This window comes from Vipera berus (assembly GCF_964194415.1).
Source record: "Vipera berus genome assembly, chromosome: 6".
In the NCBI taxonomy this organism is placed as follows: Eukaryota; Metazoa; Chordata; class Lepidosauria; order Squamata; family Viperidae; genus Vipera; species Vipera berus.
The window spans coordinates 795,327-819,960 of record NC_138208.1 but is presented as its reverse complement, the minus strand read 5'-3'; the positions used below and the strand labels follow the sequence as shown (position 1 = coordinate 819,960).

Below are 24,634 nucleotides of genomic sequence, written 5' to 3'. Positions count from 1 at the left end.
GGACGGTTCAGAAATAGAGTTTGAAATGCAGCTTTCTCTCCCCCCCTTCCCACCCCCAAATATTCTGCCTGGACAAGCTTTCAATCAAAGTTGTGGATTTGTGGTAGACGCTGCCAGACAAAGTGTGGCTGGATTCTTCCCCCACGGAAGAAGCTTCTTCCTGGCAGCTGGAGGACAACAGAGTTTGTTGCGCTGCGTGAAAGTTACGGGAAGTTCAGCCCCCCTCCGGCCAGAGCACCTGAACAGGTTGCTGGGAAAGGCAACCTGTGTGGATCCAGCGAGAAGGAAGGAGGCCAAAGGTTGAATAAATAAATGCATCTGCAGGGCTTCGGGCCTCCGTTGGCCCTTCACCAGCGGGCCCGAGTTCAAGGAAGTCAGGACTGAAATGGGCTTTTGCTTTAAACAGGGCTTCAGACGGCTCTGTTCCTCTTGCAAAGACTTGGAAAAATTCCCAGACTCTTTTAGGGAATACGGTTTTCCAGCCTTCTTCGAGTCAGCTTTCCCATTTCCTGGGAAACCTTCCTCAGAGAACAGTTTGCCAGCCTGTTGGAATCGATGCAACAGAAACTCTTGCCGTAGGCACCCTCTTCAGTTATTTCAGTATTACGGAGGCAAATAAATGGGGCAGATTTTTGAAGCCGGGTAAAAGCAGCCCAGTCGCTACATCCGCCTTTGACACGCACGAGAACAGCCGGATCCCATAAATACCTTCAGCGTTCATAAACATATCTTCTTTTTTTTACCACTTATAAAACGTGTGGGGAATTCACTAATCCACTAATTGTAGCTTAAAACCCATCAGCTATGTTGCTCCAGACAATCTTGATCCAAAAAGACCTCTTAAGCCATTTTTTCATTCCTGTCTGCTCTTTCTTGAACCTGCTTCTTCCGCTAGTGAGTCTTTTTTCTGTGGGCGAGTGGATCTAGAGCAGTCTTTCTCAACCTTGGGCAACTTAAAGATACGTGGACTTCGATTCCCAGAATTCCCCAGCCAGCAGCCCTAGAGAATTGTGGGAGTTGAAGTCCACCCATCTCAGAGCTGCCAAGGTTGAGAAACATATCTAGGCTGATCGGCTGCATCAAGGAATAGCCCTGTTTCACTCTTTGGCCTGTGACTTAGTCCACAAGCCATATCAAATCCTTGATATTCACCACACATTCATTGTTGTCAGCGCTTCAGAATATCGGGAGGCGCTTTGGTTCAAAGGTTCTTGCCCTCTGATGCGCCATTTCACCAGTTGAAGGTCATGACAAAAAGAGTTTTAGTAGTATATAGATTGCTGTTGTTAACGTTTAGCTTCATTACATTTTCTTTTTTCCTTGATGTTAGATGTGTTCTTTGGAAGCTAAATTAGAAACAATTTAACATGAAAAGAGCTAATAAATGTTTTAATCCATCAATGATCCATAAGGCTGAGATTTTTTTTATTTTATTTTTTGAAATAATAAAATCTGAGATTCTGAAGAACCCACCTCGTCCATGTTCAACATTCTGAATTTTTGCTGACTTTTAACTCTAGAATATTTTATTCTTATTTTAACTGGGCATAGAGTCACAATACCACCTTATCCCTCAATGCTTGCAGGTGGGTGTAGTGGAATTTCTCTTAATACAGTCTCATTCTAAAGAGGAAGGCAGTTGAAATAATTCATTCTTACTTTGGGACTGACTTGCACAGAATTCTCCTTGAAGTGTGTCACAGCAGATAAGAAAAGGGTTGTTGTTGTTTTTTGGTATATATTGATATATTTCAGAAATGGAGTCATCTGTGGTTCTTTTGCTTCTTCTGGAGAGTTGAGAATTAATTTGTAACTGTCCGATTGTCCGAATCAGACGGTTGCAAGTGCAGGTTGGAAGGAGATATAGCCCAGAGCCAGGAATTTGCTTGCACGCTTCCCCGCTATCAAGACAGCTCACCTCCAACTTGACTTCCTTGTTCTGTTCCTGGAACTGAATAATAAATCCAGCCGCCTCACCAGAATGACCTAAATGCTATTTCAGCTTGTCACTGAGTGTTTTCGTTATACCCCGAAGCTCTTTGTTTGCCTGATAAGTGTTTCCTCCACAGGAAATTTCCTGTGACGGAAAAGGCAGGGGAAGCTTCCTGTCGAGGCCAGATGCTGGAGAGGCCAGATAATAGCAATGGTTCAAATCTCAGGTTGCAGCAGCTGCAGAGGGCCGCCCAACTTCCTTACAGCCTGTCAGCCATGAAGCCTGGAGGGCCGTTAGGGTGGAAGAAGCGTGGAACATCCTACGAGATTCTTCCCGAAGACCTGGCTCCTCTCTTTTGCACCGTGCTTCCCTGGTAGAATCAAGGACATATGCAAGAGGAAAGTCAAAAAAGTCAAGATGGTGGCTGTGTGCATGGGATAAATGCCCCACTCTTTAAGGCCTGGCCCTAACCTCTAGAGCAGGCATGTCAAACTCGTGACGTCGCGCAACGTATCAGACCTTTTTCCCCATTGCTGGCAATGGGGTGGGCGTGGTTTCGTCGTGACGCGTCCGGCCCGTGGGCCAGCAGTTTGACACCCCTGCTCTAGAGCAACTTTAAGACTTTGCTGGCTGAGGAATTCTGGGAGTTGAAGTCCCCAAGTCTTAAAGTTGCCAAGGTTGAGGAGCCCCGCTCTAGAGAGGTCTTGGGTTTTGGTGGAGGTCACCTTCAAGGTGTCCTTCCTTGAGAACTGCCATCCTTGCCAATCCATGTTCTTCTTGCCCGTTGCTGCTGTAGGAAAAGTGTCCAGCCTGGGCATCCGTGAGGGTTGAGAACGGGGGAAGTGTGGGATATCTGGCCTCATTGCACACATGGTGCAGTTGGTGCCTTGCACAATTAGGTCGGGGTGCACATAATATGGTTGGGGCTTCTTCTGGACCCCTCAGGTGGCCTTGGCATTTGGTGATGGGGAGTTGACTGAGATGCTGAGAAGTCTCTGAAAGTAGAGGAGGGGGCTCCTTGTGACACATCAACAAAAGTCACATTTTTGTACTGTTTCTGTAGGGATTGGACTCATTAATTTAACTAATTAGAATGCTGGGCCTTGTTCCATGACGGCAAGAATTGCGAAGCAAGTTGCAAGACTAGTTATTATTCGTTAGGATTTGGAAAAAGAACAATTCATAATCTATATCTGTCATGTACAGCAGCGGTCCCCAATCTTTTTGCAAAAGGGACCGGTTTTGTGGAGGACAATTGTTCCACGGACTGGGCTGGAGGGCTAATGTGCAACCTAGGTCTCTTGTATGTGCCTCCCCTCACCCAAAAAACCACTGCAAAACACAGAGCTAGAGAAAGGATCCCGTATGGATCCCTAGCAGAAGCTTCTGATATTTTCTACACAGCTTAATTTAGATTTTCAGTAGCCAGAGAGTGACTGGCTGGGGGCCTTGAAGGGTCCCCCCCCGCCCCGTCATCTGAGAAGTGTGCAAGAAGCTCAGGGGGAAGGAGCCGTTGTGCAGACAAGACTGGTGGGACTAAAGGAATGCAACACTTGAAAGCCACGGCCTTCGGTGCAAATCCTACCACGGTTGATTCTGGCCAACCGGGTCTTAAAACTGCTTCTTTTTCCTGCTGTTTTTTTCCCAGCGCCCCCCCCCTTTCTAGGGGATTGGCCCAAAGGTATTTCTGCGTTGCCCGGTTGTGTATTGTTGTGTATTGGAGATGCCCCACCTAACAGCTTTCTTCCTGACCCCTAACTTGGCCTTGATGTTGCTAGCCAAGTTTTCCCCATTCTCCCTCTTGCAACGAATGCCTTCATCGTATTTCCTTCTTCCTTGTTTTTGCTATCATTTTCATTTCCCCATTCCACTCTGCTATTTCTCTCTCTCTCTCTCTCTCTCTCTCTCTCTCTCTCTCTCTCTCTCTCTCTCTCTCTCTCTCTCTCTCTCTCTCTCTCTCTCTCTCTCTCTCTCTCTCTCTCTCTCTCTCTCTCTCTCTCTCTCTCTCTCTCTCTCTCTCTCTCTCTCTCTCTCTCTCTCTCTCTCTCTCTCTCTCTCTCTCTCTTTTCTCTTTGGCTAAGGGCAAGAGCGGGAAGTCCCGGGTCTAAATGTCATCTTTTCAAAAGCAAGGAAGCAACCCTCTTCTCGGTCTTAGTGGGACTGGCCTACTTTTAACGGGGCAAGGTTAGTAACGCAGTTACACAAAAGTAGGTCAAAGCAAAGCCCCTTTGATCGAAATTCCTTTGGATCTAGATTTAGCGTACCTTGCTTAGATTTGAGATGTCAATACTCTTCTCCATCTCATTTGCTGAAAAGGGGAAATTGGAAAACCAGGAGTACTAAGTGAATTTTTGCAGGCAGTTGAACATTATTTCAAGATTCAGGATTGGATTTTTTTTTTTGGCTTCTTTACTCCCATCTTTGGGTACTGCATTAGTGCCAAGAAGTATTACCAGTTGCAAAAGCAATGTATGAAAATCCTGATGTTGAGGATCACTACAATTTCTAGGCTGCAGAAATTCAGGTGAATATTAAACACCCTCCCAAATGCTGGTGTGTTTCATTGATTGCAAGTAGTCCATGACATAAGACTGTAACGATCCTGCCATTTTACAACTTTTTCTGTGGCGGTCATTAAGAAAACACCATGATTGTTATAAAGTTAACCTGTTCTATTCTACCCTTCTCAATTGATTTTTCTGACAGAGACAAGGAGAGAGAACTACCGTATTTTCCGGCGTATAAGACGACTTTTTAACCCATGAAAATCATCTCAAAAGTTGGGGGTCGTCTTATACGCCGGAAAATACGGTATTGCTGAAAGAACAAGTTCAGAGCCTTCCCAGATACATGAAATTTTAAATATTTTGATCCTTGAGGATCAAAAAAGCCATAAAGGGCCTCCATCCCAATGGCCAAATTCCTAATTGATGTTAAAAGTACATTCTCCAGCTTGAATGATGATGACTTAGTTACCGGTCACTTTTCTTAGCAACCATAAGGAAGTGTTTTGCAATTTGTTTTTGTCTGGAATGTCTTTTGACTTCTCCATCTAGACTAGAACTCCAGTATTTCCTGGTCGTTTCCAATCTAAATAGTTGGATCATCTGACCTTGCTTACCTTTTCAAGAAGAGCCAATTTTGGATTTGCTTACATCTTTCTGGACTTTTCTGGGTATCGCAGCTCCAGAATGATGTTGACCAATTAGAAACGAGGCCGGGGGGGGGGAAGTTGATAGAAGTCATGTAGGGACTTGAGACAGGCTGGAGGGACGTGGGATGTTCAGCCTGGAGGAAATAAGGCGGAGGAGAGAAATTACAGGACTTGTTCAGGTGCAACAAAAGGGTTCCACTTGAAGGTCTTCTCCAGCGCCCCGGATCCCGAAGAAAGAGGTGTAAGTTTTCTTTCTTAAACGTAAGGAGAACACTTCCTGATGACCTCAGTAAGGAGCGGTGGAACAACTACGGAGGTTGTGAGTTTTCTCTCTCTCTGGAGGTTTTTAAGTAAAGTCTGGACAGCCTTCTTCTCTTAAAGGATGGCGTAATTGTTTTTTCTGCAGAGGGGTAGACCAGGTGATCTTTGATGACTTTACAACTCCATAATTCTGGGGTCCTGCGCATCTGCCTCAGACTAGTAATGGAACTCTGCAGGAGTTAACGCAGGCCATTCTTCACATGATAGTCCTTGACTTCGGACCATTCACTCAGTGACAGTTCAGAGTTACAGCGACAGTGGAAAAAGTGATTTACGACTGTTTTTCACACTTACAGCCGTTGCAGCCTTCCCCACAGTCAGGTGATCAAAATTTGGACGTCGGGCAACTGCCATGTACCTACGATGGTTGCGGTGTCGATCACCTTTTGCCACCTTCCAACAAGCAACATCAAGGGGGAAGCCAGATTCACTTAACAACCGGGTCACTAACTAAATAACCGCAGCGATTCACCTTAACCACCGTGTCCAGAAAGGTCATAAAATGGGGCAAAACTCACTTAGCGACTGTCTTGCTTTGCAACAGAAATTTTAGGTTCAGTTGGGGTTGTAAGCCAAGGACTGCCTGTGAAAGGCACCTGAAGTTTCTAGAGCAGACCTGGGACTGTGTGTATTATGCTCACTTGGGGAACACACACACACACACACACACACACACACACACACACACACACACACAGAGGCTCTTTTGAGGGATCCCTGCTCATTGCATGGAAGAGAGTGCTGCGTGGTTTCCCTTTATTTAACCCTTTAGTGGAGGAGGCTATAAAGTCCCAAAACAGGCCCAATTCATTTTTCCTTCTTTCAGGAAGAAAGTTGGAAAATTCCCAGCAAGATCCCTGGCTTTTGTCAGCAGCTGGTGGGGGGGGGAAAGAGGATTCTCAGCCTAGTTGCAGGGGTGGGTGGGTGGGGGGGAGGAAACTCCTTCCAAGAAGCTCTGCCCAGAAGTTAGGAAGATTTATTTGCTCTCGAGGCTTTAAAAAACCCCAAACTAATAGGCTTTTCTTAAACGAGGTCCTTTCTGAAAAAGAGAGAGAGGAACCTTACTCACTTCTTGTTGATTTCATTTAGTATGACATCAGGCTGTACATCTTTACAGCAGGAACATAACTCAGATTTTAGGGTGTCTAAATTTAGAGAAACATCCAGTAAGGGGGAGGGGAATCTCGGGAGCATCTGTGGGAGGGATCCAGATGTCAAGACGGCACCCAACACCTGGACCGAAGCGCCCCCCCCAGCCCTTTTTCACACGAGCATATCAAAAAGGAAGGGGGGGGTCACAGGGGCCGCCTTGGAGTTTTTGACACGCATCCCATCACCCGCAGACACCTGTCTCTCCCTCAGCAACGCTAAGCTGCGTACACAGACCGGGAAATGTAAAATTGAAAATGGGACACGGAAATGGAAATTGGGCAGTGTCCGGAGTGAATAAAGGAAGGTCCGATCCAGAGTCAGTTTGTGGGTCTGTGTGAGTTCAACTATAATACTGACTTTTAGTTTTTTTCTGCAAAAGGTAACATAAGCTGTTTATAACTTTGTAAATAATGTAGCGATATGTTGGAAAAACTGTAATCTTCATGATGTGTTTTCTTATTTTTTTCACCTTAGTATTTGTAATTTATTCCCTATTTTTATATGCCTTTCATCTTTCACGGTTTATATTATGTATATTTTGTGTGTGTGTGTGCCTCGACGTACGGCCACAATTGAGCCCAAAATTTCTGTTGCTAAGTGAAACATTTGTTAAGTGAATTTTGCTCTATTTTACGACCTTTCTGCCCTCCTTTGTTAAGTGAGTCACTGCAGTTGATAAGTTAGTAACCTGGTTGTTAAATGAATCTGGCTTCCCCCCCCGTTGACTTTGCTTGTCAGAAGGTTGCAGAAGTGATCACGTGACCGCAGGACACGGCAACCGTCATAAGTGTGAGTCAGTTGCCAAGCGTTTGAATTTTAATCACGTGGCCATGGGGATGCCGCCACGGTTGTAAGTGTGAAAAATAGTCGTAAATCACCTTTTCCAGGGCCGTTGTAAACTTCAAACAGTCACTAAATGAACCGTTGTAAGTCAAGGATGATCTGTATATTTAAAAAATCTTCAGTTGAGAAAAGCAATTCTGAGCATCAACACCCCCCAAAAAAAACCCTTAACTAAAACATTGAAATGCAATGCATTTTTAAAAATAAGTTCCTAGCCCTCATGGTGTTGAATAAAATACAAGCCTGCCATTGTAGATCCAAATGCTTGGAAACAGCAAAGCACCAACAACCACATCCCTGTTTCTACTGGCAGGCAGTCTAGGGCAGGGGTAGGCAACCTTGGCTCTTTGATGACTTGTGGACTTCAACTCCCAGAATTCCTGAGCCAGCCACGCTGAGGGGAAAGGGAGAGGTTTCCAAGCTGAGCCAGGCTGGCTCAGGAATTCTGGGAGTTGAAGTCCACGAGTCATAAAAGGGCCAAGGTTGCCTACCTCTGGCCTAGGCCGCTTTATGACTTGTGGACTTCAAGTCCCAGAATTCCTGAGCCAGCCACGCTGAGGGGAAAGGGAGAGGTTTCCAAGCTGAGCCAGGCTGGCTCAGGAATTCTGGGAGTTGAAGTCCACGAGTCATCAAAGAGCCAAGGTTGCCTACCCCTGGTCTAGGGCTTTCAAGGGCCCCCCAAACAGCCCCATTTTCTTTTATTCCAGCCTTCTCTTCTGAAAAGCCCCCGTGGCTCTCCTTTCTAGTTCGATTTCAAAAGCTGGTGTGTTTTTGCCAAGATTGTGTGGCTCCACAAGAGTTTGTAGGCTATAATTAGCATCAAGCTGTTCCCCCTCCCCCCCCCCATCGGTTGTGATGTGCAGGATTTGCCCCCACACGTATTTGATGTGGGTGTGTGTGTGTGTGTTTACTTTCCCATCCAATCTTTCCTTTCTCCCACCCACTTGTTGAAATGTTTTGAAACATCTCAGCTCATTTTTCTTTCCTCCCTCCCTCCCTCCCTTTTTCTCTTTTCTTTCTCCCTTCTGCACTGGTTTTGCGACATTTCCCAAGGAAGGAGGAGAAATTCGGAATGGATAAATACTGTTGCAACCCAGCCTTTCCCCCTTTTAATTGTAGCCCGTGAGCTGCAGTTTTGGTCCTGTGGAAATAAAATGAAATGGGAGCGACACAATGCAGTGTGCATTTAAGGAAGGACGTCTGCAGGGGCCATGCAAAAAAAGACGGTGGTTCTGATGCACAGGAAAAAGGGGGAAGATTTAATGGCACAGCTGTGGTTGCCATAGTGACTTTTTTGACCACCACCCCCTCCCCACGGATGCCTTTTCTTTACACTTCCAATCTTTGCCTGATCTGGTAGTTAGAAGAAGCTACGCAACCTCAGACTAGCCTGCATCCTCAATCTGTTCCTATCTGAGCTCTGTCAATTCAATGAGAAACTATTTTGGTTTTTTGCCTGAGGCGTAGCAGATTGAATGGGAAAGAAAGAAAGAAAGAAAGAATTGAGGGACATCAATCCCCAAAATAGAGGGCGTGAGGGCAGCTTACTGTAAACTTTCAATTTTAACGGGCTCCTGTTCAGCTTTTCAGTTCATGAAAAGACTCAAAGAGGGATTATGATGATATTGTAGTTGCTTTTGCCCAGAAAAATGGAGTCTTTCCAGGACGAATAACTGCAGCAGAACCAAATTCTTGCAGAGTGTTTTATACAGTCCTTTCACCAGGTTTGCAACCAAACAGAAGAATTTGCCACTTTGGCACAAGGATTACAATAGTTGACTGAAAAAGTGCGGAAGCGTCTTGCAAACTCCATGCTGGATGTGGCTGAGGCTCCAAGGTGCAGAGTATTCATTTGCAGCAAATTCATAATGGAACATGAGAAAAGGCCAAAAGCTGTAACTTCAGGTAGTATGTGCAGATACCTTTATCGCCAATAGCGCACACATCCATTTATCTTGCGTATTTGTTAGAAGATGCTAAAAAAAGGAGGAAAAGGCAAAGATGGTCTTGAGTTTATTCCAACTACTTGTTTCTACATCCATGTTGATCTCTTGTTTCTAAGTTGGTTGTCATTGCTGCCTTCTGCCACTTCCCAGTCTAGTCTAAACTTTGAGATTTCCTTGTGGTCTCCTCTTCAAGAGCCGATGGGTCATGACACAGCTTTGTTCCAAGGTCAGTTTGGTGCTGATATCTGCTGGCTCTTTCAGGGCTACAGTTGAACGAGAAAACTGTCGTTTCATTTTTGCATAAGACTTCACGGACCAGATCTTACTTTGAGGATGGAGTTTTGTTCATCAGAATATCCCAGAATTCTCTTAGCCCTGTTCTCTTGAGCTGTAGTTTCTCACCCCACTCATCGTCATCTCTAAGGCATTGTCCAGGTGACAGGAAAGATTTCCTGGCTACGGAATCCATTTTGCTAGGTCTGCTCACCCTTTTATGCCTTCCTTAACACATCAAATCTTTTGAAAAACACTTCGTTTGAAACATTTTGCTGCTTATCCGAGTAGCTTCTTCAGTCTGAAGACCCATGCTGCTTTCCATTGCTTCAAACCCGAAGCTGATGCCACGTATGATTGCTCCATAATCTTGAGTAGATCCTTCATTAATACGATGTCTCAGCAGATGACTCCATTGTGAAAGACACCGTTTGTTTGCTTGTAGCATTTTTGGACTGCCCACTCCATCAAAGAGGGACTCGTGGAGATGCCTTTCTGCCACTCCAGGCCACGTCTTTCAGAACCACGTCTTTCTTGTGGACTTTAGGAACCTTCCCTTTCACCAAGGGCTCCAGTTTGGTTAAGATGCAAGATAGGATCCCAATTGGTTAGAAAGCAGCAATCCAAAGTAACTAGATATTTCACTTGTCTTCAGGAACTCAGGAAAATTAGTTTTGTTCCGTGATGTGGTGGTGGTTGCTGCTGCTAAGTTCTGTCCAACTCTTTGCGACCCCATGGACCATACCATGCCAGCCTCCCCCCACTGTCTCCCAGAGTTGGCCCAAACTCAACGTTCGTTGCGTCAGTGACCCCATCAAACTAACCATCTCTTCCTCTACCGTCCCCGTCTCCTTTCGTCTCCCGTCTTTCCCAACATTGGGGTCTTCTCCATGAGTCTCTCTTCTCATTTGGTGGCCAGAATAGTTGAACTTCAGCACCAGCCTCCGACTGTCCAGAGGACAGTCGTGGTTGATTTGAGTCAGAGTTGATCCGGTTGTTGCCACGTACTAATTTGAAGGACCTCAGCAGTCCTTCAGTCGGTGGCGTCTCTCCATCTTGAAATGTACACTCATTTTAAGCCAATTTGTAACGAGCAAAGTTCAGCCTTTTGATTTATTTTACTTCAAAGAGGAAAAAGGAAATGCAATTTTGTACCTGTCTCCTAACAGAGAGGTTTTGCAGAGAAGGAGCAAAGAGCAATCTTCTGTATTCTTAGCAATCCATCCTCCGGTGCATGACGTCATTTCAGCCCTTCGTCTTGGTGATTTTTTTAAAAAAAAAACTGATTTTTTTTTAAAAAAAAAACTCTCAGCGATATTGGAGAATTTCTGTCCGTATAGCCAACTTAAATTTATGGATGTCCCCATTGGATGTATTTGCGGACTCCTAGTGTTAAATTTGTGTACGGATGACTGAGTACGTAGAAAAATTAATTTTATCAAAATACATATCCATCTAATTCAACCTACCTGCAAATTCCTTAGCTATTCATCTTCGGCCTACCTTCCATAATGGATACTGCAATTTGTACAAATCCTCCAAATGCAGGAGTTTGCGCAGGTCCTTTTTGTGTGTGTGAGAGAGTGTGTGCCTATTTATTCTTTCTACCCGATCCCCAAAATGTAACGGGTCTGGACATAAACGCGTTTAGCTTTGCATCTCCTGAAACGAGAGACTCGGCAGAACCGGCTGCTTGCAGGTGGAGACTCCAAAAGCACATCACGCCTGGCGGAGTTCGGCACGGCGGCCTTGCAGAGGTGGGACCTTCAGAGGAAGAAAGGGAAAGTCTAGAAAGACAGGGGCTTTGCTCTTACTGTTGTACTTTATAATATTTTCTGGTGCTCTTAGGTAAATTTATGTTTTCAATTCCTGCTTTACTGTAAAGGACGCCGTGGTGGCAGGTTGCTCTGGGCTGCAGTGGTGTTACCCGGAAGATGGGGGTGGAGCTTCTCTTTTCTCCCTGTGGCAGATTCCGTATCCTTTCCGCCGGGCGCGCCTCCCCTTGATCCGCCGAGGGTTGCCTATGAATCCAAGACTAAGTTCATTTTCTCCTGACAGATTACGAGGCTACGGGACGTCTTCCTGGTGGAGGGTAGCATTTGCAAAAATACAGAGCTGTGCTCCAAAGAGAGAGAGAGAGTTTGAGATTGGGTAGCAACACGGAGCAGCTTAATATCTGTAGTATCTATGTTGTGCTCAGTATCAGAAGACCGGGATAGCTCGGGTCCATGAGATCTAGCTTAAGACACATACCTGCAGGCCTGTGCTCTTGACATGGCCATTAGATCCACCCATGACACCTCGCACCCGTGCATCCCACCAGCCTCCACCCAGGGATTGTAAGGGTCTTGTTGCTGAGATCCTCCTCTTGATTTCCCCGCAGGTCTGCAGCCCGTCTACTGGAGCAGAGACGACGTGGCCCATTGGCTCAAGTGGGCGGAGAAGGAATTCTCCCTCAGGCCCATCGACAGCAACACCTTTGAGATGAACGGCAAGGCTCTTTTGCTACTCACCAAAGAGGACTTCCGATACAGGTCTCCCCACTCTGGTAAGTAATTGAAAAGCTCATTCCAGAAGGAGAACCGCATCAGTGGGCAACGGTGCAAAATCTGCCAGAGGTCAGATGTGGGGGAGAATCGACACCCGCAATATTTTTAATTCAGCTTTATTGCGTTGACCCCAGGGATGCTGCTGTGGTTCTGAGTGTAAAAAACCGTCGCGAGTCACTTTTTTCAGCACCTTTGTAACTCCCGTCAAATGGCTATAAGTCGAGGACTACCTGTACATCAAAGAAGCAGTTCCTTGTGGTGTCACAACACGCTTCATCCTTTTGCCGTAGGTCGCCCACAAGCAGCCCTCCTAGGAGGTTGTCTACTTTGTCCCTCCGTGGGCTTCAGACCGGCAATTTCTGACCAGACGGGTGAACCCAGGCACTCGAGCCAAGCCGTGGATCTGGGGCTGAAACATACAGGAGGTCCTTGACTTACGACCATTTCTTCGAAGTTACAGTAGCACTGGGGAAAAAAAGAGTGATAAAAAATTGACCGTTTTTCACACGACCATTACAGCGTCGCCATGCTCAGGCGATCAAAATTTGGGCACTTGGCAACTGACTCGTATTTATGACGGTCGCAGTGTCCCGAGATCCCCTTTTTGTGACCTTCAGTGTGGAAGCTGGATTCACTTAACAGCCATATTACTAACTTAACAACTGCCGTGATTCAGTTAACGGCTGCAGCAAGCATGGTTGTAAAACGGGGCAAAACTCGCTTAAGAGCCGTCTCGCGTAGCAACAGACATTTTAGGCTCAGTTGTCATAAGTCGAGGACCATCTGTGAATACTTTTCTGCAGCTCAAGCAGGAGGCAGAGTTTTGTGCCTCGGAAGGAAGGAACTGTGGGCTTTCCTTGCGTTTTGCCATCCTGGCAGCTGGCCAGTGTCCGAATGAATGCAGATGAAGACGTGAATAAATGTAACGGGCCTTCCTCTCTCTCACGAGTCTTTCCAAAATCCATTCTCTCTTTTTCTCTTCTTCCAGGCGATGTGTTGTATGAGCTTCTTCAGCACATCTTGAAGCAAAGGAATTCCCACATGTTGTTTTCTCCTTTCTTTCACCCTGGGAACTCTGTCCATGCTCCGCCAGACGTCATGCTGCATCAGAACCACGACGAAGGTAACGGCAGGGATCTCTTCGTTTATGAGGAGCAGAGTTGCACGAGCAGTTCAGGGGATGCTGTGGAAAGAAAGAGAGGACCGCTGGGAGGGGAAAAGCACACCAATAAAGGAGTACGTGTGCAACTCGGGGTCGAAATGAGGGGTCCTTAGAGCGCTCTGAGCTGCGTTGTTTTCTTGCAGATGTTTCCTTGCCCGGCTAGTTCACATCATCAGTGTTCGGAGCATGGAATGCGTGTGTGCTTTCCTATGTAGATCACTCCTACAGCTGTGATTTATGAATCCTCAATATACTTACAACATTAGAACTGTATTTTCAAACCTAGGTTCTGCGGACTTCAACTCCCAGAATTCCCCTGGCAGCAGGTTGGCTGGGGGAATTCTGGGAGTTGAAGTCTGCACATCTTAAAAGTTGCCAGGTTCGGAAAACACCCAGTTAGAACATTAATGATTCCCAGCTTCTTGGCGGGGGTAGGGGACAGGTGGAGGAGGGCTGTCGATTCCTGAAATTTTTGGTTAACTTTTATGGGGGAAAAATTAATAAAAATTGATGAGAGTTCAGTCAAGGTTTGTGTCTGGGGCATTGGCATGCCTAAATATAAAAGGGCAGAGTCTTGTGTTGGATGAGAAACACGCGGGCCCATTGAGTTTTTAAAGAACCAGGGCCTGGCAATGTTGGGAAACCCTCAGCCAGGTAGAAAGGTAAAGGTAAAGGTTCCCCCGCACATGTGTGCTAGTCGTTTCTGACTCTAGGGGCCGGTGCTCATCTCCGTTTCAAAGCCGAAGAGCCAGCGCTTGTCCGAGGACGTCTCCGTGGTCATGTGGCCGGCGTGACTAGATGCCAAAGGCGCACGGAACGCTGTTACCTTCCCACCGGAGTGGTCCCTGTTTTTCTACTTGCATTTTTATGTGCTTTCGAAAGGTAGAAAGGGGGGGGTGTCAAATGAGTCCTTGGGGAGCAGCCACAAGAGACATAGGGCTGACCCCTGCCTAAATTCCTTGAAGCCTTATCTGTCCGTTCCCAGGGGAAGGAAAACAGTCTGGGGGGATTTTTGAATTGTAGGAGAAACAGACTAAAGCAGGGCTCTTCAAACTCGGCCCTTTGATGACTTGTGGACTTCAACTCCCAGAATTCCTCAGCCAGCCACGCTGCACTAAAGCCACTGACTTGGAGGCTTCACCAGTCGACCTGGTTTCATGCGCCTGACAGTTATAGAGGCGGCGTCTTTGGTTCAAGTGGCAGGGAGTTAGGTAGCTCTGGATGCTCTCATCCTTTTTCAGGCAACCTTGCCGGTGGGGAGTTCAATCCCAAATAAACCCTGGTTTATCCTTGCACTGGACGGGTGGCTAGAAAGGAGGGGGACTTCAGAAGCACAACTTGCCTCCTGCCCTGGATGTCTCTGCCGGCCATCTTGCCTTTGGAAGATTAGCAGAGCCCAGAAACACCGTTTGTGGCCCAGAAACACCGCTCTGTTGGCTGCTTTTCACACACACACACACACACACACACACACACACACACACACACACACACACGCCCCAGTCATCTGAAGGCACCATGGCCCTTCTTTCTTTTCCGGCTCCTGCCATTAAGCGGCACCTTCGCACTTTTGAGGGCCTCCTCTAGTAGAGACGAAAAGCTGAGGAAGGGCCTTTCGTTGGAATGGCGGATTTACTTGCAGCCGCAGATTCTCCTAGTCAGTGAGGACGTTACAGAAGGAAAGCTGGGTCAGCCGGTAGCCAAAAATTGGGAGGGGGCTGGTAGAACTTCTTTTTCCCACCCCACCCCCCAATTCACACATTACTAAAAGGCAGAAGCTTTTGTCTGTCGCGGCTTCCTTCGTCCTGCGTCATTTTAGCACGGTGTATCCGATGGAGGCAGCTGCCTCTCACAAAAGTTAGGCCTTTTAATATGGCTTGGAGAAAGTGTAATAGTAGTAGTAGTAAAGTAAAGTTGGAAGGGACCTTGGAGGTCATCTAGTCCAACCCCCTGCTCAGGCAGGAAACCCTCCACCATTTCAGACAAGTGGCTGTCCAGTCTCTTCTTAAGAACTCCCCATGTTGGAGCATTCACCGCTTCTGGAGGCAGGTGGTTCCGCTGGCCAATTGTTCTAAGTGTCAGGAAGTGGCCAAGCTTATTCTGATAACTGGGCTGGGAGAGAAGCCCTGTCTACGAAATGTTCAGAGGTGGACAATTCCATCTCTCCTGAGGTCTTTTGACTTGCATCCAGGTGGAGGAACTGGAAGAGCTGAGTAGAGTCCTGTGTCCCCTTTGGGCAGAACGGTTCCTTGGACTTGCTTGCTTTCATTTGGCCTCCTGTACCCGCCAGCTTGCTCGCAATGGGCAGGCAGGCAAGAGAAGGGCTCTCGGCACGCACAAGAGTTCGCCTTAAGTCCTGAGGTCGGCTGTACCAATTACTCTGCAACGTGGTATCTGCTGGCCACTGGTTTTAAGTTGAACATCCCTCCTAAACTGCTTTCCGGGTACAGTCTGTGCTCCAAGGCTAATGTCCTTCAAAAACAGGATCCTGGCATTTGAAATTTAAGAATGCAACTCACCCAACCGTTGCCGGTCGCACATCTGTGTGATATCCTGAGCTGGACTTTCAGTCTGTGTGATCTCCTGCTTCCGGTCAGTTACTCTCCAAAGCACCAGAGGGCAGGACGAGAAACCACGGTTGGAAACAGATCAAAGAGAGAAGCAACCTGGAACTAAGGAGAAACTTCCTGGCAGTGAGGACAATTAACCAGTGGAACAGCTTTGCCTTCAGAAGGTGCTTCATTACTGGAGGTTGGACAGCCATTTGTGTGGAATGGTATAGGCTCTCCTGCTTGAGCAGGGGGCTGGACTAGAAGACCTCCGAGGTCCCTTCCATCTCTATTCTGATTGAACCAAGAGTTCAATCCTTCTGACCGTTTCAGAAAGAGGTGGGGCTTCTGGGAGTTGAGTTATCCTGCTCTCTTGGTTATCCTGGCTGTGGTGGATGGGCATGTAAAAAAAAGGGGGGGGGGATGGAGTTTGCAAAGCACAGAATTACAACTCTGTTTTTTATTTGAGGGACGCATGGCAGTGTCTCAGACACAAGCCTTGACTGAACTCGTGTGGATTTTTATTCTTTCCCCCCCCCTTAAAAATTAACCCCCAAATTAGGATTTGGCAGCATTAATAATTAGGAATGATTAATGTTCTAACTCAGTGTTTTTCAAATTCGGCAACTTTCAGACCTGTGGACTTCAACTCCCAGAATTCCTCAGCCAGCATGGCTGGCTGGGGAATTCTGGGAGTTGAAGTCCACAGGTCTGAAAGTTGCCAGGGTTTAGATCTTATTTAGATGCTAGTGCAAGGTCAGAATCCAGACGCCGGTTTTTCAGCAGCCTGGATTGGCTCTGCTCCCCACAAACCGCCTCGGCCTGGTGGCACAGCCGGGCCTGAAATGCCGCCACGCTCCCTGGCTGCCTCCCCTCTCCGAGCATTCCTCCGTTGCCGCAGACCAGGGCACGGCTCGGCAGTCGGCTTTCACTTCCTTGTGCCCGTTTGGGGAAGACTGACCTAAATAGCGAAACAAAGAGAGACTTTTCTTGTTTATGACTTTGGCTGTGTGAATCATAAAGTCCACACCGGGGCCGTTTCCTCTCCAGCTTCAGCCAGGAAACGGGTGGGTGCCGTCTTTGGACAGGAGGAGCGTCTGAGGGGGCCGGAGTCAGGCGAAGGTCAGCGTGGGGCGCTGGAGGAATCCGAGCCGGATGTGACCCCCGGGGTCTTTGGGAAAGGACCTCCTGGGATTGCAAGGGGGGGGGGGAAAGGGACCTGAAATGCTGCTTGGGGCTTTGTAAATCCTTCAAACAGTGCAAGCCAGGGGAGTAAGAGGGAAAAGCAGAAAGGGGCAGGTTTAGGGAGTCACAAACGGGCTGGAAGTAATTACCGTTCCACTAAATTCAAACATTTACATGGGTGTAATAAAGGCCTGCATAAAAGAGTTCAATTTCCCCCCCCCCCATGGGGTCTTTTCCCAGTTTTTCCACATCTCCTACTGGGGGGTGTTGTCGCCTCCTTGAGTAGGTCGTCTTGAAGCTGAACAGGCGGTATATCACCGTAACCCACAAAGCCTGGCGTTTGACAGGGTGATGAAATACATACATTTCAATTGATTCTTACTTAAGAAAGTTTTGCAGAACAAAATCGCTGAAAGTAAAAAGGAAATAAAGTAAAAAGAAAGTGGGGAGAAGTAGAGAAAGCGGGGGGGGGGAGAAAGATAAAAGATAAAGAAATTATTTCCAATCTTCCTTTCAGTAGCAATAAATGCATTTCAATTTTATCCTCTCCCTTTAAGATTACACTATTACTCTCCTTTCCATAATCTACCCAAAAAGAGTCCACAAAGGGTTTCCAGTCAGTAGCAAACATTATTATTGTCTTTTCTCTAATTAAACAAGTCAATTTTGCAAATTCCGTCACCTTCATCAACCTTTCCTCCGCTGTGGGTATTTCAGAGTCTTTCCGTTTTTGTGCATAAAGTGCAATAATAAAATCCATTCCCGATACTCCATTGGGACCACAAAAGGCGTTTAGGAAAGCGTTTGCTGGAAAGCAGTGGATGAAAATGCGATCAACCCTTATATGCTAATATAGTTCATACCTGCTTCGACCTGTTTCCCTGCCTGCATTTGGATAATAGATCTTAAGGCTTCCCAAGTGCCTTGTTGACTGAGATTATAGTCAGGACTTTCCAAGTTGAAAAGATTGTATCTGTGGCTCAGGGTTGAACTGTGAACTTGGTTGCTTGCAGATGTTTCATTACCCAACTTGGTAACAGCCCCCACCCTGAGTGACTCTGGGGTTTTGCTGCCTCTTTATAGGCGGTAGCTTGCCCTGCCTTGATAGTTCCTTGATTAGAGTATTACTTTCAGCTTGACTTTTTGTCTAGTATTAATCCCTGCTTACCTGAGTGTGGGCTGCTGGAGTGGATATATTCTAGTCTTTTTGTTTCCGCCCTAGGTTTTTTATTTTATTTTATTTTATTTTTTGGCTGGTATGTAAATATAGTTTATCTCTAGGGGTTTGTTGATGGCTGATTCATTCAGACTTTCACATGCAGGCTGGCAGCAAGCGTGATTCTATCCCAGACTTTTTCCCACACCAGAGATCAATATTGGGATTGCTGTTACTTAAGTTAAAATTCGTTTTATTTAATTATTTCAACTCAGCCCTACAGGCTGCATGCCGGCTGCAGGGGTGTATATAGTTTTATTGGCCAATTCGATAGCTTCTGATTTTTCCCTCCTTCTCTTTATTTGTTTGTTTCACAGACAACTTTATCTCAAGAGCTTCGAGACACTCAGCAGATGTGGTCCATCACAATCCACCTACCATTGAACTCTTACACCGCTCCAGATCCCCCCTCAGTGCCAATCACAGGCCTTCACCAGAGTCTGAGCAGCGGTCCTTGAAGTCCCCCCTGGAGAACACTATTCGTCGCCTCTCGCCAGCTGACCGGCTCTTGGGCACGCGGCAACACCAGGAGAACAATCACCACGAGTCTTACCCTCTCTCGGTTTCTCCGGCTGAGAGCAATCATTGCCCAACCCCCTCGGAAGTGCCTCAGAAGCCTTCCAGCCCTCGCCAGGAAAACACCAGGGTCATCCAGCTGATGCCCAGTCCAATAATGCACCCTTTGATACTGAATCCCCGGCACTCTGTTGACTTCAAGGCTTCGAGGTTGTCTGAAGATGGGCTGCACAGGGAGGTGAAGCCCATCAACTTGTCCCACCGTGAAGAGTTAGCATTCATGAACCACATCATGGTGTCCGTCTCGCCCCCTGAAGAGCACGCAATGCCAATTGGGAGAATCGCAGGTCAGTACCATGTATTCCCAATCACCGTTGCCTTTTAGAACAGGGGTGGGGAACTGTGGCCCCTTCATGACTTGTGGACTTCAACTCCCAGAATTCCTGAGCCAACCAGGAATTCTGGGAGTTGAAGTCCACAGCTCATAAATGAACCATAGTTCTGCTTTAGTTTAGAATAGACCACATAGCTTCCAGTAACAGGCATTTGCACGCTTCTGTGCCGTGGCTAGATACTTCTGTGTCCCAGATTTCTCCTTAAAATGCAGAATGAGCCACAGGATTATGCAAGGGAATAGGGAAGGCAGGGACACACTACCCACACCACAACTAACAGACACAGTTGGGACTCACATTGCCATTGCTAAGCAAAGCGGTTGTTAAGTGAATCTCACCCAATTTTGTAGCCATTTTTGTCATGGTCATTTAGTGTTTCAGTGCAGTTGTTAAGTGAATGTCGTGGTCGTTAAGCGAATCTGGCTTTCACTCCTCCCTACAACTTGTGGTCTTCCCGAGAACTTTTCCAGTTCCGATCTCTCTCAGAAAGAGAATATATTTATACTTCTTTTAAGAAGAAAAAATAGTTTGTTTATTTTGGCCAGCCGTAGTTTTAGAAAACTTATTTTAATAAAATTGGGAGCAAATTTTCTGACAGAATAAATAGCCTTCACCTTCTTGTTAATCTTTCTCGATCGGTTTTTTTATTCCTAACATTTCTTTAAAAAGCATTTATTTTGTGACTGATAAAAGTGCTGTGGTGTAAGAGGAATAAATCTCCCACTGTGAGTAGGGAAAGGAGAAGGAGAAACAGAGCAACTTGGGAAAATTAAGGGTTGTCATTCTCAGTAGGGTCGAATACAAGAATTGTAAGATGGATTTCAGTGTCTTCCATCCAATTTCACGTAGCTTCTAAGTTGCACCGTTCTGCTAAAACAGGGAAAGCCTTTAATTTTATCTGCAGCCTTTAAATTAGCGCTTTGGCGACTCCTTTCTCTAAAACAACCACAATTTCCAAAGTTCAGTATGCAAATTAGAAGTAGTAATACAGTATGGTCCACGGGCATTTGCAATAGATGTGACAGGCCTGGAGTGGAAGTGAAAAACAAGCCAGCAATCTCAGACACTCATTCACACACTTTCATGACTGTCTTTATTACGATCGTCTGGCCTGCAAACAATTCGGGGAGCAGAGAAGCTTGGTGGGGGGGGGGGGGGGGAGAGCTGGCTCACAGTCCAGATGATAAAGAGAGCTGTTTGCCCAGTATAGCAAGGAAGGCTGGGTAGCGTAGACGTTGGGGCAGGGCTGGCTGGGGAATTCTGGGAGTTGAAATCTACGTGTTGAGAAACAGCCCACTAGGCTAGGGAGGGGTGGATTTAACCCAGGATGGTTTGAAGCCGCTGTGCCTGCTTTCTTGCGAACTCCCTGCCCCAAGGGAGAAGGAAGGGGTACAGGGGTATCAGCCTGTCGCTCTCAAGACCTGGGCAGCCTCCCCCTTCCATCCACTACAACTCAGCAGGCCATCTCACCAGCGGGACCCCAACTGGACTTCAGGTTGGTGCTTCCTTTGAGCTTTACGGAAAAGCCGGGAGCCAGCTTTTTTGCGAGAAAGGTCCCAGGTCAACATGGCTCAGGGCTTCCGTCAGGTGGTGGCAACCCCCATCTTGACTTGTGTCACTTGTCCCCACTGACAACCCAGCATCTGAGCCCTCCGGTCCAGTTTGGCGACGACTTCTTGTGACCACTCCCAGCACCTCTCTCTGATCAGAAGAAAGATGGCAGACATGAGGGGAATTTTGAAGCAAAGCAACTGGCGGGGTGCAAAACCCCAAAGCCCACGAGAAGGTTTTTACGTCAGGAGTCACTGCAAAAATCTGAGTTCCCCTCAATTTTATTTATTTATTTTTTTAGGTGAATTCGACACAGCGAATTAGCCCGTAAGCCCTTTGGAGACTACTCGGTCAACGGTGAAAGGCTGTTAGACCTTGAGATATAAACCGGTCCCAGGGCAGATTCCGTGCAGGGTTGACTTCCTGATGAGAAGATGACTCTCAGCGCCAAAGGAGGGGGGGCTTTTGAAAAAGGGCCGGGGGGGGGGCTTCTGGAGACAGGCTTGTTCTTCCAGTTAGACCAGTTTCAGGTTAATTGTCACATTCTCCACGCAGTTTGTGAAGGTAAAGCAGCTGGGGACATGGCGTTGCGTGGCCTCCTCCTTGCTTCAGCAGAAATGGAGAAGACCTCTTCTGCCTGCAGAAATAGGCAGAGCGCGAGGCTTCCTCCGTAGCTGCACCTTCCCCTTTACGCCTCCGTAGACGCCATTCTCAGATCTGTGACGGTGGAGATGGGGGGGGGGTCAAAAAAGTCCAGCACAGTCGAAACCCCACCGCACGTTGAAAAAAAGGGGGAAGTTCATTTGAGCATGGCTGCCACCTTGTCTTTTTCAAGACCCCCTCTCCCCCCCACTCCCAGGTACCCTGGAAATGTGGCCCCCATCTTTACTTTCCCAATTAATTATTTTTAATTAATCAGCATGATGAGGTCAGTTCAGAAAAGAGCAAGGGAAGAGGGAAGCTCTGTCTCTAAATGAATTGGAGAGAGGAATCCATTCCGCAGCCAGCCGCCATGTTGGACTGGGGGATTCTGGGAGTTGAAGTCCGTGGGTCTTAAAGTTGGGAAACCCTGCATTTCAGAGGGTCTCTTTATTTGAATAATTGAAGGAAGTGTGGCGTATTTTTCAGTTTCATAAAACTTGCTACTCCTTGCAAGGAGAGAAGCCCTTTTAATGTAATTTTAACTCCCAGTTTGCCCAACAAACGAATTAAATTAGCCTTACAAAAACAAAGTCAACTCTTAACTTTCATCGCCTTTGATTAAAATTAGACCTTGCAACCGAGAGCTCCTTCCTGCACTTACTCAGAGGCCTCCAGGAAGCCGGTACCTGCTCCGGCGAACCTGGATAGGCAGGAATGGGCTGTGTGTATATTGGAGACGCTCCCTGGAAAATACGTCTCTGGTTCCAGGACAGGCCAGTTTAGAAGTTGGCTTGATTGCCAAACCTACATTGGGAGCTGCGCTTCTGCATCAGAGGATGGCTTTGGCCCTTCAGCCTTGCACAGGATCCGCAAGGCTCTCAGAAGGCTTAGATCTGATGCAGAGGAGGCTGTGGGGGTGTGCGTGTGTGCGTGTGTGAGAGCAGCTGGGCAAATGGGGGCGACTGCTTTCCATTCATCACAATCTATTGATTTATTTGTGTCCTGCCTTTTTAGGCAGTCGTTGACTTACAACCACAACTGAGTGAAACATTTATTGAGTGAATTTTGCCCCATTTTACGACCTTTCTTGCCACAGTTGTTAAGTTGAATCACTGCAGTTGCTAAGTTAGTAATCCGGTTGTTAAGTGAATCTGGCTTCCCCGTTGACTTTGCTTGTCAGAAGGTCGCAAAAGGTGTTCACACACAACTCCGGGACACTGCGACCGTCGTAAATATGAGTCAGTTGCCAAGCGTCTGGATTTTAATCACGTGACCATGAGGATGTCGCAATGGTCGTAAGTGTGAAAAATGGTCTAAGTCACTTTTTTCGGTGTCATTGTAACTTTGAGCAAACAAACTCTTGTAAGGTTGAGGACTTACCTGTATTAGTTTTACAAATAACTCAAGGCAGCAAACATACCCAACACACCTTCCTCCCCCTATATTCCACACAACAACATCCCTGTGAGGTGTGCCAGGCTGAAATAGCGGAACTGGCTCAAAGTCACCCAGCTGGCTTTCATCCCTAGGATGGGGCTTGAACTCGTGGTCTCCTGCTTTCAGGCGTGGTGCCTTAACCACTTGACCAAACTGGCTATCCATTGTTTTTGGATTTAGGCCCAATCCTTAAGAAAGTTTCAGATACGCTCACCATGGCGGGTAGCACCACTGACAAACTGTTGGATGGTTTCAAAGACGTCAAGGTGCAAAGGAGCCAGGTGAGCAAAATGGAGAGACTATAGTCTATGTCGTTTGCATAGTAGCAATGTCTATTGGAGTAGCAGTCTGTTGATAGATTCCTCAGGGTTTTTGCATCAGGCTGAAAAAAATAAAAATAAGCAACCACTAGATGGAGATAGAGAAAGCCCCTACTCTTTGCTGCCATCTAGTGGTCACCCAAATTTGTTCAGCCCAGATACGGCAGCTCTATTTTAATATGGCAAACCAGAGGATGGCCGATAGCCAGCAACTAAGCCAGGTGGCTGGGAAGAGAGATATTTGGGGACTGAAGCCGAGGCTTCCTTATTTGATCCTTTTCTGATCTAGGGGCCCTCAAATCCAAGTTTACACCACCAACGTGGTGCTTTGGCCTCGAAAGACGGCAGAAACAGCCAAACCTAAAGGCACTTTTTGAAATCCAGTTTGATTTTTCCCCAAATCAAAATGTTAACTGTTGTTTCCAAGCTTCGTTGAGCCAAAGCGATTAGGGCGTTTCTTGAGCCTCTAGCACTTGTGGCATGCACAGTGAAGCGGTCACGCAATCACAAACCCTGCTCACCGGGGAACTTGTATTATCCTGAGTGACCTTTGCGTTCAGAATGACAAATTGTCTCTTTTAGTTAGAGCGGATAAGTGCAGAAGCAGGTGGCAGAATTAGCTGTTGGCAAACGTCTCCGATAGTCAAAATAGCTCTTCTCCTTTTTCCTGCTAATGAAGCGGTGGGTGGGTGGGTGGGTGGGTGTGTTCAGACTTTGAAATGGGGAAGTCAGCTACTAGTTCCATAGGAGAGATGCAAGGGGACACTCAGGGATGGAAGAGTGACCCCAGACTCCATTTTGTTTAATTTCCTAGGGTCCGAGCTCCTTGACCGGAACAGAGGAAGGCGGGCCGTTCGTTAACAGGGGGCTCTTCAGTTGCACAGGGGGGATAAGTAGAAGTTGGGGAAAGTCTTTGCAGGCAGTCCTCGACTTACAACCGTTCATTTAGCGGCCGCTCGAAGTTACACGATGCTGAAAAAAGTGGCTCGGGACCATTTTTCACACTTAGGACCGTTGCAGCATCCCCAGGGTCACGTGATAAAAATTCAGACGCTTGGCCGCTGACTCGTGTTTACGACTGCCGCAGTGTCCCGGGGTGAAGCGACGGCATTTTGTGATCTTCCGACAAGCAAAGTCAACGGGGGGGAAAGACAGATTCTCTTAGCGATCGCGTGGTTCAGTTAACTTCACAACTGCTTCACTTCGCAGTGGTAACTTTGGGCTTGGTTCTGTCATAAGTCGAGGACTAGCTGCAATCTCCACGGGGAGCCATCCTCTGATCCGCTGCTTGTTACGTGGCTGGCTAATAAAAGAGTTTTTGTGTTCATCGTTTTTCTTCTTGCTCTTTTTTCCCCCATTGGAAAAAGGATTCCCTGCGATTCCAGGATTCGCCGCCAAGCGGGGTTGGTTTCTTTTATCGGCTAAGAAGGAGAGTTGGAGATTGCTTGGGGTCCCACCCCAGGGGAAGGCGGTTGTTTGCCCTGAAAGGA

The 24,634-nt window shown here is 47.0% G+C and overlaps 1 protein-coding gene across 3 annotated transcripts in view; it reads left to right on the top strand.

Annotated features, from left to right (window-relative positions):
• Positions 1-24,634, top strand: part of ETV6 (ETS variant transcription factor 6) — a 97,506-nt gene that overhangs the window by 60,327 nt on the left and 12,545 nt on the right. For all 3 annotated transcript variants that reach the window (XM_081331290.1, XM_081331289.1, XM_081331288.1), the window contains exons 3-5: positions 12,006-12,170; positions 13,160-13,294; positions 18,601-19,146. In XM_081331290.1, the coding sequence (XP_081187416.1) occupies positions 12,006-12,170; positions 13,160-13,294; positions 18,601-19,146 (846 nt within the window). The remainder of the gene's footprint in view (positions 1-12,005; positions 12,171-13,159; positions 13,295-18,600; positions 19,147-24,634) is intronic.